The 13,738-nt window shown below is 37.6% G+C and overlaps 2 protein-coding genes across 3 annotated transcripts; both read left to right on the plus strand.

Moving 5' to 3' along the window:
- The first annotated feature begins 429 nt into the window (after positions 1–429).
- Positions 430–10,623, plus strand: LOC128168889 (acetylcholine receptor subunit beta-like 1). Of its 2 annotated transcripts, none has more exons than XM_052835038.1 (6): positions 430–1,078; positions 5,573–5,715; positions 6,242–6,286; positions 6,417–6,526; positions 6,877–7,840; positions 8,229–8,966. In XM_052835038.1, exons 1-6 carry the CDS (start codon positions 991–993, stop codon positions 8,397–8,399), a joined length of 1,521 nt encoding a protein of 506 aa, XP_052690998.1. In that variant the 5' UTR covers positions 430–990; the 3' UTR covers positions 8,400–8,966. The 2 variants fall into 2 exon arrangements, with proteins under 2 accessions (XP_052690998.1, XP_052690997.1); XM_052835037.1 differs by lacking the exons at positions 6,877–7,840; positions 8,229–8,966 and adding exons at positions 9,057–10,005; positions 10,327–10,623 and having other exon boundaries at positions 448–1,078.
- A 124-nt stretch (positions 10,624–10,747) lies between these two features.
- LOC128168890 (acetylcholine receptor subunit beta-like 1) lies at positions 10,748–13,738 on the plus strand. The gene is made up of 3 exons (XM_052835040.1): positions 10,748–10,961; positions 11,022–12,066; positions 12,198–13,738. Exons 1-3 carry the CDS (start codon positions 10,870–10,872, stop codon positions 12,369–12,371), a joined length of 1,311 nt encoding a protein of 436 aa, XP_052691000.1. The 5' UTR covers positions 10,748–10,869; the 3' UTR covers positions 12,372–13,738.

Raw genomic sequence — 13,738 nt, forward strand, 5'->3', positions numbered from 1 at the left:
TCTTATCTATAAACACAAGACAAAGGGGATCGATCACAAGTGATTATATTCTGTCACTTTTGGAATATCTTAATCTTTCAGTTCAAAAATAATTTAAAACATCATTGGCTTTCGAAAAATGGGAAAGACATAAGCTTGTAAAAATTTCGTTTTCAAGAATTACTCTACAGATATTGCAAATGATTTCAAAAAAACGCTAGTTACTTGAAACAAGTTTTTCAAAGGGTGCCCGCGGAAAGGAAAAAAAGCTCTTACGACAGAAATGCTGGAACAGGACACAGTCCGGTTGTAATTACATCGTAACAATTCATTAAAATTCATTATGATTTAAGTCTCTTGGCGAGCATCAAACTAAACACTTTCACTGCCTCTACGATTGTTTGAGATTTTCGGAACGAATCGATCACAATTCCAATGAATCTTAACAAAATCTTAATTAAATGTCTTGGGGCGCTTGTTTCAGAAGATTCGGCATGGCGCAAGGGGGCCCGTAATGATCAGGCGAGAAACACGTGGTTCAGTGAATCCACAATCAAGTGCAATTAATGAACAATTTGTAAAGAAGGAACAGAGTAAATAGAAAGGTTTTGTTTAAACGCTTGGACAGGAAAAGAAACAACGAAGAAACTGATTAGTCTGCAGCGAGCAGGGGAGATTTCTATACCTGATCAATGCCTTAGAAAGGTAGAGCAGCCATAGTACATCGCGTGAACGCTGTGTAAACATATTAATACCGGGATTAGAGAAAGCACGCGCAATTGTCGCTTCATCAACAGCACGTGTTGTTAAGCGGAACAACATATGTTGGAGAGCCTGGAAAAGTTACAGAGTTTGATAGGCCCTCTACGCATGCGTTAATATCTGTGATGGCGACTTACATGTAACGAAAAAGTGAAAAGATCACCAAGTGTTACGGGGGGATTGAACGGTGTTAAGTGGTCCATGGAGGCATAAGATGTTCAAGGATTCGGTGCTAGAGGAACGAGCACGATGAGGATGGCATGGACCACCTATACCCCGTGTGTTGTGTTACTGGTCCAGGTCTTCAGCCATGTGTCGGAGGGAACCCTAGCAAGAGGTAACAAATCACTGCCCAGGCTACTACTTCATTTAGTTATACACTCCGTGAAAATTATTCTTTACTTATACTTCTCTCTGTCGTCTACTTTAAAGTCAATGTGTCCATGTCTTGAACACGAGGCATTTTCTGAATGTAGTGAGTACTATTCAGGGAGCTTTGCGTGACGTGTAACCGGGAAATGGACGCGAATTATTGACGATAAATCTAAGAACCGAATGCTAGCGGAGTGCGGAATATGATTGTTGCAGAGCACTCCAATATGTGCATGCTTGATCTTCATAAATATTACAGATATCAATAAACTAAATTAACTAAATCAAATCGACCACGTGATACAGCTGATAATGAGTATTTAAGGTTACAGTCACCAGGGGTTTGCACTGAATTATTAGACAGCATGTAAAACATTCAGGTTAAATGATGAGTTTGCTCAGTGTCCTCTAGTAGCTTGATACTCAGAGAAACAAGTATAGACATGCCACACGGGGGCGAAATGTAAATAAACCCGGACTTGATTTACGTTAGTTAAATATTAACATTAAATACACCTACAAAGCATTTTCTTGAGAGAAAGACAATACCGTCCTCAGTAAGTTTTGACCAGGTCGTGTTTCAATGGCCTGATAGCCAGATTGGTAACATATCGTGATAAACAATGGATTCCCTAATCCCTATAACAATCCTATAACAGGCTGGGAGGCTGTGTCATCATCAGAACCAACAGGGGACATTTCCACGGTGTAATCAATGTCCGTGGACAGATCCACTTAAAGAGGGCAACAAATTATGAAATCCAACTATAATTAGGGGAGCTGGATAGATGTGGCCATATTTAGGCTATATTTACCTCTTTTAAACAGAGCTCTGTATGAGAATATAGGATTTTTGGATTTTTTGTTCATTAAATAGAAGATTATGGCCCAAAATATCATATTTAACAGTTGAAAGCAGATCTGAGGATTAATTTGTGGACTATCCAGTCCCTTTAAATCCCCCGCTATGCTCATTTAATTAAGGTGCCTCACTACACCTTAAAATAGTTTCCCAAATCAGCAGAAAATTACTTGATTGTGATAGAAAGCATAATTGATAAGAAGTATATATGTCAAATAGGCAAAACAAATGTGCAATTTTTGATAAAAAATGATATTTTCAAAAATTTCTTTCAGTAAACATAAACAAAAGCCCCAGGTGGATTCGAACTCATGACCTGCGGTTCATAAGGGTGATACTTTAATCACTGAGCTATGACGATATACATACACATGATACAAACAGTTTAACAGAACATGTAAATCGCTATCTTGTGACGTAGTGTCTTAAAATGTACAAGTCTCAGTGTAGTGAAGTACCTTAATCGTCTTTAACCGATTACAGCAAATTCAAAATTTGTTCTTGGATAAAGGCACGGATTTGACATCAAGTTCAATGCTGTACAAATATGTAAAAGATACAGTAGCTCTCGGATCTACCTTATAATTTCAATACTGATAATAAGTTAAAAACTGTTACTAAGTAAAGAGAGATTCCATATGTTTAGGCATTTTCCCAAAATTATCTCTAAACAGAGCTCGTTTTCTCAAGGAGATTAATAAGTTCAAAACAAGTATTCCTTTTAGAGGAATGATCGGATTGTAATATCACTGGTCACAGCTCTGTTGATGTAATGCGAAAGCATTATATTACATACAATAAACATAATAGATAAGATATATCGCATCGATTGTTGATTTCCGAAATGAATGAGCTCATGAATTGAACTTCCTATTAATATTCTTACGCATATGTTAAGAAAAACGTAACTTGAATCATTATGACTTTGTATGTAACGGCATAAATGTTTTACTTTCGTGGCAAACGCATTAGAAGAACGGTTTTAGCCATCTACATGTGATTAAAGATTTAAGAGCAAAAGTAAAATTTGCCGGATGCCTCATATGGACACACTTGTGATCGTCACACGCCGATCACAGATATGACCTCAGCCATCTAGCCTTCTTGACACGAAATGAAGAATTTTGAACAAAAGCAATTAATAAAAAATACATGCAAAAAGAAGATATTCACTTGAATCTCCTTGCGTTTACTCGTGTTTTACCCATGCGGACTTGATGATTCACTAGTTCCGGTCTACTTTCGGTTTACTTTGACTTTCAGGTCTCTCTTCTATCCACTGCTTCCGCTCTACTATTTTACTGTGGGCCCTTTTTGTGACATATATACCCATCTACAGAATCCTTAGAACCATTGTAGAATACCTGCATGGATGTTTGGGTTTTTTTACAATTCCTACGTGCATCACCTTGAACAACAGTTTCGGGTCATACTATTAACGGGTGTCTGCAGATGACTAATATTGTGATGTTAGGTAACTACTACATGTTCAATACGAGAGTGTTTTATAGGAACGATTTAGGTCTGATTTCTCCATAGTAAATTATATTTATAGCCTTAGACTATTTTCATTGCCTTTTTTATCATGACTACGTAATCTACGACCAGTGCCGGAGAGTCCCGATCATATGATATTGCTGCACTCTTTTTTATTTATTTACTATTGCCTAGTTTGTCCATTATTCAAGATTCGTCTGTACATTCTTCGGAACGAACAATTTTCTTCATCCAAGCCAAACAATTACTTTTTAACACAAATATTACAATAGTAAGTTATTTAAAAGTTATTCAATATTACAGGGCTATAAGCGGTCCTGCTGTGATCGTTTTACATTGAATAAGAACCATGTAGATATATTTACACAGTGTTTTAGAACACAAAGCAGAAAGCTTGTAGAAATATTCATAAAGCCCCTCCAATCGATCAGTGAACATAGAATACATGTCAATGGGAGATCAGTGCAATTACTGCCGGGACTCGCTCACAGTCGGTGACAGGAAGATTCAGCGAGTGTCGCGTGATGTCTCCCTCTCCCTCCGTCCTGCTAGCTGGCGTGGTTTGGGGGGTAGTCATCTCTGGGTCAACTGTAGACCCGGGTAAGTAGAAAAAGAAAAGTCTCGTCTGTATGTTCATTTCACCCGATGGAAACTATTGATGTATCTTTTTAGGAACTCTCTCTCTCTCTCTCTCTCTCTCTCTCTCTTTCTCTCTCTCTCTCTCTCTCTCTCTCTCTCTCTCTCTCTCAGTTTCTCCTTTCTCTATGCAACTATATGTCTGTCTATCTATCTATATCTTCCTTTTCCTGCTCGGAGGTCTCTATAGTTCATCGATCTAATGTGTTTGTTTAAGAATTCATTCATGCTAAGTGAGTATATTAAAGAAACGTCTTGCAGACACACTGAAGTACCACAAACAAACAGAGTCTTAGCTGTTGTAAGATTCACTTTCATTTCTCCTGTTAACCTTGTGTCTGCATTAAGGATTCGATGTACATCGACAATGTACAGAAACCAAGAATTCGGTTTATTATTGGAGGCATTAGCGTTACAGCTGGAGATCAGAGGGATGGCTTGGTTAAGGGAACTTTGTAGTCGAAAGGTAGAATTTTTATTCTTCATTTCAAAGAATTCTGTTTTCATTTGCTGAAATGAGTTACATAGCTGCCAGTTTGCTGATGGGTTTTCTTTAACGATCGCTGCGTTAGGTGGATTGGAACACATTTGTATTCACCATTTGGCTAGTGAAAACTGACGAGGCGATGTGAGATTGTGAGTGTAAATGTAGTCTATGTGAATATAAAATAACACTAGCTATACCTCGACAGAAGTACACAGCTTTATCGTTAAATTATTCCATTCAGGATGCACGGTTCTCTGGTGACGTCAGAGTTCTTGGTCAGTGACCACATTATTTATTATGATTTTCGAATAACACACCACGTACGCATATAGATCATCTCTCCATTAGACAAAAATGAACCGATTTGTATGGTACAATGCAGATGAATATTTGATAACCTGTTTGCTGTGGACAGATTTTTAGATCATATTCTGTACGGTTCTCTTTTTAATATTAACCTAATAACTTTAATGGGCTTAAAATATGTGTCCAGAATCTAAGTATAATACCGGTATTTAATTTACAACTTTTTATGATAAGTACTAATCTAGAAATTGTATAATACGCTTCTATAAACGCATCAATCAGATATCATGTCATGCATGTACATTTGCCATCATGTGAAAATGAAAAATTCGGTAAAAGATATTCAAAACCCAGTTTATTAAATTTATTAATTATATGGGCTTGGATTGATTTCAGATTTACAGATAATACCAAATGAATGAATATATACGATACATGAGTAATTGAGTACTAGAATATTGTTATTATTTTGACGTATTGAAAGCACGGTATTCAATTCTTCAGCACCGCTTGGTGTGGTATAGGACATCCAAAAACAAGCATCCGATGCTTCAATGAACGAAATATCATTTTCACAAAATTAAGTGATTCATCAGTACGTAGGACAGATAACAATTGCACAGCATTGCCTTAGTAAAGCACACACGCTATATAAAGTTTAAATTTTGCAGGTCTGGGAAGTGATGACGAAGTTAAACTGATCAAGTACCTGTTTGATGATAAGAACTACAACCCTTTGATCCGCCCCGTCCGGAACATCAATGAGTCTATTGAGGTTCAATTCAACCTGGCTCTTAGTCAGCTTATCAGTGTGGTGAGTATACAGTCAGGTAAACCACAATGTCTTGTACAGAGATCACACTATATATATTTATAGTCAGGTAAAACATTGAGGACTTACTATATATATTTATACAGTCAGGTAAACAAACTATGTCTTGCACAAAGGACTCACTATATATATTTTTACAGTCAGGTAAATACACTGTCTTGTACAAAAGATTCACTATATATATTTATACAGTCAGGAAAAACGCTACGTCTTGTACAATGGACTCACTTACTGTTGTACTCCCTACCATGAGAGCTCCAATCATACTTGGGGTATAAAAACTGCCTACCTTATTGTTTATACATACATCACATTATTAGACAACCATACTGTACATATACAATTTTTGAATGTATTAACATTGTTTCTATGACGTATGATGATTTACATGGACATGGACATGTATTATGTCTGTGGTTTCCAGGTTTTAATGTGAAGGAACAGACAGTGAAGTAAACCGCTATATATTTAACTTTTGAAGTGATTCCCTCATTCTTCTCTTTATTAGGACGAGAAAAATCAAATCATGAAAACGAACGTCTGGCTCCAGATGGTAAGTACAAAATATAACTCAGAAGACTTACACTAGGGGCAATCAGTTTTTGGGATTTAACCTTACATGAACAGCTTTTGTGATGTCGGTGTTTTCCTGAGATTGTAAATAAATTATTGTTTTGTTAAAGTACTGGTACGACTATCAACTGACATGGAATCCCGAACAATATGGCGGTATCAAGACAATCCGAATTAACCACTCAAAAGCATGGCGACCGGATATCGTTTTGTTTAACAAGTAAGTGAAGTCTTTCATCCTTTTTTGTGTTGACTCTCTTATTGAATAGATATTGTAAACCGTATTTTTTTAATACTCTTTTTCAATACTTCATCATGTTTGTCTTTTAACTGAACTATTTTTTCCTGTCTCAACCGCTCTTTATATGTTATCGTTAATTTATTTTGATTTCTTTGTGTTCTGATTGTGTGTTTCTATAAATGTTCGACTTCTGTGTAACTGTCTCGCTCTATATAGCTCTCTTGAGCGTTCCTCGCTCATTTTCCCGGTCAAAGATAAGGAGCCAATCACAAATCAGAACAAGCGCGGGAAATTTTGAATCATCTGCAACGCGTTTTTTATTTTATTAGCGCTGATGGGAAATACGAAGTGAGCTACGAATCCAATGTAGTAATGAACCATGACGGACTGACGTACTGGGTCCCGCCCGCCATCTACCGGTCGTCATGTGACATCGACGTCAAGTATTTCCCGTTTGATCAACAGGAATGCGAAATGAAATTTGGGTCTTGGACTTTCCTGAAAAATCAACTGTTCTTCACTTATTATTTAAATAGAAGGACCTTAGATTTTTCCGACTATCTGCGCAGTGGAACTTGGGATATCATTGATAGCCCTGCAAGGATCCAGGAACAAAAAGACCCAGTGTCCGGAGATATTCGAGATATGTACATAGTGAAGTTTGTGATAAGAAGAAAAACTCTGTTTTACATTGTCAATCTTATCATCCCGTGTGTGTTGATTTCCTTTGCAAGTGTTTGTACATTTGCACTTCCGGGTGATGGCGGGGAAAAGATCACCATGTGTATTTCCATTCTGCTAGCTTTGGTTGTGTTCCTTTTACTAATTTCCAAAATATTACCTCCAGCGTTGACAATCCCTCTGATCGCCAAGTACCTCCTGTTCAACTTCATCATAACCATTATCGCCATTGGATGCACTGTGTTTGTTCTAAACAAGAACCACAGAAGTCCTCGCACCCACAACATGCCCAGGTGGGTCCGCGTCGTCTTCCTGAACTACCTCCCAAAGATCCTCCTCATGACACGACCGGGGCACTCCTCGCGCTGGCAGGCGCGCTCGCTGAAGGACGCCATGATGGAACCAAGAAAAACGCCACGCGACCAGTCCGTGCTGAAAACTCCTGACACAGAGCGGAAAGTGTTCGACAGAAGTTTGGATTTTAATCATGCAGCTAATTTCAACAACGATACGCTATCGACCTTCGATGTGTTCGGTGAGGAGTTCCGAAGAGCTTCTGACGCCTTGAAGTTCATTCGGCAACACACTCTTAAGAATGACCACTTTGACACGGTAAGTTGATTCATCTCTGTGTAAACGTCATTTGACTCATGAAAGTTGTTTCAAAGATTTATTTTTGATATTTTTCCCTATTTCCGTCAATTTTTCTTCTATGTTATGGGTTTAAGGAGGTTTTGTGGACATCAATCGGTTCATAAAAACGCATTTCAACTCACCGATCCAAATCCTGGTACTTAAAGTCGCTATTGAACTATTGATTTTTAAATACCATAATATTTTATCATTAAAACTGGGTTTTTTAACACTGAGAATATAAACTTCCTTGTTAATAAGAATAACAATGCTATGAAATATCCACTGCGTCAGCCTCCACATTAGAAGTTTAACTCGATTGATTCCATGCGTCCACTTTTGTTATCTCTGGACGTTTGTTGTTTAGATCATCGACGACTGGAAGTACGTGGCCAGCGTCATTGACCGCCTCCTGTTGGTGACCTTCCTGATGGTGACGGTAGGGGGCGCCATGGGCATCTTCCTCCAGGCCCCCCACATCTTCTCAGTGGTCGACCAAGACGCGATCATCGAAAGACTGATGTCTTCCCTGAATTAAAGTTTCAATTGTTGTTAAGTTGATCTGACTGTTTTGTCGCAGTTTTACATATATAGAGGGACACACACATATATCTAGAATGCACTCAGTGTTACTAAACGTCGTTTACAGACTATGCACAGGTATTTTAATTTCTTCATGGTTTGTGTGTATGTGTGTAATGTTTTGTCCGTTCTCTGCCAAATTATGAGAAGTCTTCCCAGCATAAGGTTAGTGTTCCAAATCCTACATATATATGTATATTTTTAATAGATTTTCAGAAATTTCAAAGTGTATATTTATATTGTCTTTTGAAATCTGTCTTCGTAGTGAATCGGTGCAGGTGTTTTACAGAAGTGCTATATCTATTTTTAGAACATACCTCATATATTAACATCTTTTTGTTGTATTCTTAAAAATACCAGTAGCCATAGTTGCTATAACTTTATATTAAGTGTGTTTTGTTTTTTATTCCTTTATTTTTATTTTTAATTTTTTTTAAACTTATTGTTATAACATGAAGTAAAATAAATTCCCTTTAGTAAAAAATGATGGTTGTTTGAAAATAAAATATTCATCTCCAAAAAAGTGTGTTTTTTATTCATTTAATTTAGAAGACTCTGGCAATTATGGGCACAACATGCGCCTATTTTAATGCTGACACTTTTACCGTTTTAGCGCTGATGGTAAATATGAGGTAACGTATGAGTCAAATGTTGTACTGATGCAGCCGGACGGTGCGGCCAATATATACCAGGTCCCGCCCGCCATCTACAAAAGCTCGTGTGACATCAATGTCGAATATTTCCCATTCGATGAACAAGAATGTGAAATGAAGTTTGGGTCTTGGACTTTTGAAGCCGACCAGCTGAATTTCACCTACTATAAGTTTTATGGTCTGGACATGACGGACTATTTGAAGAGCGGAACATGGGACATCGTGGATTGTCCGGCAAGGATCGTCATCTGTACGGACCCGGAAACGAAGCGCCGAATCAGCATGTACATCGCCAAGTTCATCATCCGGAGAAAAACTCTCTTCTACACAGTTAATCTGATTATCCCCTGTATGTTGATTTCCTTTGTCAGCATCTGTGTCTTTATGCTGCCCGCTGACGCCGGCGAAAAAATCACTCTGATTATTTCAATTCTATTAGCGCTCGTCGTGTTTTTGCTTTTGATTTCTAAATTGTTGCCGCCTTCAAAGACGATACCACTGATTGCTAAATATCTCTTGTTTACTTTCATTATGAACATCATTGCCATTGGTTCCACTGTGTTCATTATAAACCGGAACTACCGTACTCCTCGAACACACCGAATGCCTGAGTGGGTTCGAATAGTCTTCTTGAAATACTTGCCAAAATTTCTGTTCATGACTCGACCTAACCATGATGAAAGATGGAAGAGTCCTTTGAAAGTTCACTCGGAAGAAAATCTAGACCATGATATAAAGAGACATGCTAATCATGATATGAGTAACACACGTTCCAGGAACTGCCGGTTACACAACGTGCCAGAGGCGACGGAAGTTGGTTACACTCCCATGAGCCCCGAGTTGATAGAAGCAACAGAAGCCATTGGTTTTATAACTGAACATTTAAAATGGGAGGACCGATATGGTTCGGTGCGTTTTATCGATCTTTTCTATAATGATAATGTAGTAAATACAGAGAAATATACCAAAACAGACTCCGATGTATATGAATCATTAACATTGTTCATGCATTTATTCGTAATCAATTTTAATATCCTTATTTGATATGGGATGCATTGGACGAAATATTTTGTAGGTTAAGACATATTTCATTGTAACTGAATAAATACAAATCTTAATTTCAATAAGCTAGCGTTGACAGAAAACTTTATTTTAGGTTATTTTTATATTTTTATATATCTATAGTAGATATATTTAAATCTGACCTATTGAGAACTGGTTTCCTTTCAGGTGACCGACGATTGGAAGTACATGGCGAGCGTGGTGGACCGAATGTTACTGTACATATTTCTTATCGTCACCGTCTGTGGTACGATTGGAATACTAGTGCAGGCCCCTTATATCCTAGAAAACATCGATCAGGACGAACTGATCGGAAAAATCATGGACAAATACAAAGTCAGCCAAGAAGGCAACATTGCCCCTGATACTATATATCAAAATGCACCCTGTTAATGTTTTAACAATGTTTTTCATTCAAACTGAGAATAAACTGTGAATCTGTATGAATAAATGTATTTAGCTGCTTTTACATTCGTTGTTAACCTTAATGAACTCCCGTGATGAGCATGTTTTACAAACAAAAGAATCTTGAAATAGGAACAGGTAAAATATATTAAAAATACAAAAGATCATTTAATAATATGATAGATATGTGTACATAGGTGCTATCGCTGAACCGTGGCATGTTTCCTAGCTAGTGTGTACACATAAACATGTACAAGTATTTAACGCTGGTGTTGGAACCAAAGCATGACGCTTATATGAATATCAATGCTTAATTACATGTATGTTAGTTTGCTTGCATATAGAGAGCATGAATACCACTCCTGCTTTATAGAAGCAGCCAACTGTGTCCTGTTTATGTAAATGATGTAAGCACTGTTTTGTAACGTAATCACTTGTGACGTTTTATTTCCTCACAGTGCTGATGGGAAGTACGAGGTATCGTATGAATCTAACATCCTGTTGTCGTACGATAGCTTGGTTTACTGGATCCCTCCCGCCATCTACAAGAGTTCCTGCACCATTGACGTTCAGTTCTTTCCTTTTGACCAGCAGATCTGTGAGATGAAGTTCGGATCCTGGACGTTTACAGACAAGCAGCTGAACTTTACCTTCTACAATAATATGGACAGTTTAGATTTCACCGACTATCTGAAGAGCGGAGCGTGGGATATAATTGCCGGACCAGGACGGATCACGACTGAAATCGACCCGGGATCTAATCAGAACAAAGCCATGGTCATATTCGAGTTCCACCTTCGCAGGAAGACGCTGTTTTATACGGTCAATCTCATAATTCCATGTATATTAATATCGTTCGTGAGTGTCTGTGTCTTTCTGCTTCCGGCTGACGCATGTGAGAAAATAACGCTTTGTATATCTATTTTGCTGGCGCTGGTTGTGTTTTTGTTGCTTATTTCCAAAATTTTGCCGCCATCCCTAAAGATCCCGCTGATCGCTCACTATTTACTGTTTACCTTTATAATGAACATCCTCGCCATCTGTTTGACTGTATTTGTCATCAACAAAAATTTCCGAACTCCAAGGACGCACCAAATGCCCAACTGGATTCGAATCGTTTTCCTGAACTACCTGCCCCGCCTTCTTTTGATGACCCGTCCCAATCATATGGAGAGATGGCAGAAACCGAAACAAGAGATATCCGATCAGCATAGCAGTTCGAGCATATATCAAAATAACGTCACCAGATCGAACCACATTTCCTCCAGTTCGCCAAACTTTCAAGAACTGACTGAATCTCACCACCCAGGATGCCGCAGACAGAATAACAGATGTGTCCCAGAAGGTTCTCCTTTACTAGGCTTCACACGTCAAAATGCCAACCATTCTCCTGGCCACGCCCCAAAGAACAAACTTTTTCAGATGACTCCTGATCTTAAGGAAGCAACAGACGCCTTAAAGTTTATAACTGAACACCTGAAGGCCGAGGATGAATATGACACAGTACGTAGTCGATGTGACTTCTTGTCCATTTACATTTTACACTAAAATATTGAGAATGAAGAAGTTGTGTAATTTTATCTTTGATTCAATTACTAGTTGTAAAAAGCTTACGCATTTTTTCTCCATTGCAGGTGCTGGACGACTGGAAGTTTGTGGCCAGTGTCTTGGACCGACTCCTACTGATTGTGTTTCTGACTGTTACTATATTTGGAAGCATGGGTATACTAATGCAGACCCCGTACATCTTGGAATACGTCGATCAAGATGAGATCATACAGAAACTGATGAAGAAATACATGAAATAAGGGACACGTGACTTGTTACGAAACAAACACTGCAAACATATATTAATCAAATTGACCAATGACCAGTTACCCATACATTATCACATGATTTTTAGTCTTGGTCTGCTAAAATGATTTTTTCTTCTGTTTTTCAGAGATTTGCGACATATCATGTATATTTATCTTTTCATCGAAGTTCTGTGCATTTTTGTGAAAACTTGAGATTTTGATATGTTTATTTCAAGCACTCGATTGTAATTTTCTATGTTATTTGTTTGCTCAATGTTTTATAGCAATAAACGATGAATATAGTACACAACTACACTAATACATTAGAGTAATGTTAACACCAGGAAAATAATTGTCTACATATATCGTATAGTGCCTTGTACATGTATAGAATGTATGGTGGGGGATAGGTATACTGAAAGTTGCATACTGCGCCACGGAGTCCATTGCCTCACTTTTGTAGTTATTTATCTTTCAATTGATGGAAACATATCTAAATTGGGCTATTGCTGTCGAGGATTTTCGTTAAACAAACATCTTCATTTGATTTTTTTATGATTCTAAGAGCGTGCAACTTTCAGTATATTGTTATTAGCTTGCTTGGATAGCTATAGTCGATACACATATGCACTCCAAAAATTGGCCTTCAGTAAATCTATCAAATGAAATCAAAGAGACTGCAATATTATTAGAGAACATTTTGGATGTCATTGAATGATTAATTGTGATTTCTTACGATTACGAAATTCTTTAAAAACATCCCTATACTAAAGATATCAACAGATCTCTGTTTCATTGGGATACTTTGAGTGATTTGGTTGGAAAGTGATCGGAGGCCAATTTTTGTTTATTTGAAATTTTGGTTGCGCTGTAGTTGCGTGATGGTGCGCTGCATGCCAAAACAACGCTTGTCTCCTGATTGCTGATTGGTTGATTGGTACTAATGACTGATAATGCTATCCGGTGGAGATCGGGCTCTGTTAGCGGCGGGAACACGATACAGGGATAACACAGCGCTCACTGAAACAACAGCCTTATAAAAGGGGGAATCATTATCAAATATCTGTTTCTTATTGTTTATTCAGCGTGTTTTCTGTTCAAACAATGTATTTGGCCACACGTGTGAAGAAAAAAAGGTCTAAGGATTTGTGTTACTTCGAAACAACAGCTTGTACTTTACTTAATTAACAACAATTCAATAATCTAAAGGTGTCTGACCTTGTTTTATAAGATTAGGTTGTAATAAAAATCAATCCTCCTTCGTAATTGTTTAATATTTCACTTCTACAAAAACACCGATAATATAATGTTACAATTCATTTAAATTGTCAATGGATGTTGCATAAAAATTAAAATTGTGAATAGTTCAAATGATCGAA

This window comes from Crassostrea angulata, unplaced genomic scaffold (assembly GCF_025612915.1).
Source record: "Crassostrea angulata isolate pt1a10 unplaced genomic scaffold, ASM2561291v2 HiC_scaffold_66, whole genome shotgun sequence".
Lineage (NCBI taxonomy): Eukaryota > Metazoa > Mollusca > Bivalvia > Ostreida > Ostreidae > Magallana > Magallana angulata.

Coding starts and splice junctions, on each gene's coding strand:
- LOC128168889 (XM_052835037.1), top strand. CDS start 991: ATGAGGATGGCATGGACCACCTATACCCCGTGTGTTGTGTTACTGGTC. Junction 6,287..6,416: donor CGAACGTCTGGCTCCAGATG/GTAAGTACAAAA, acceptor GTTTTGTTAAAG/TACTGGTACGACTATCAACT. Junction 6,527..9,056: donor GATATCGTTTTGTTTAACAA/GTAAGTGAAGTC, acceptor TTACCGTTTTAG/CGCTGATGGTAAATATGAGG.
- LOC128168890 (XM_052835040.1), top strand. CDS start 10,870: ATGCTTAATTACATGTATGTTAGTTTGCTTGCATATAGAGAGCATGAA. Junction 10,962..11,021: donor GCCAACTGTGTCCTGTTTAT/GTAAATGATGTA, acceptor ATTTCCTCACAG/TGCTGATGGGAAGTACGAGG. Junction 12,067..12,197: donor CCGAGGATGAATATGACACA/GTACGTAGTCGA, acceptor TCTCCATTGCAG/GTGCTGGACGACTGGAAGTT.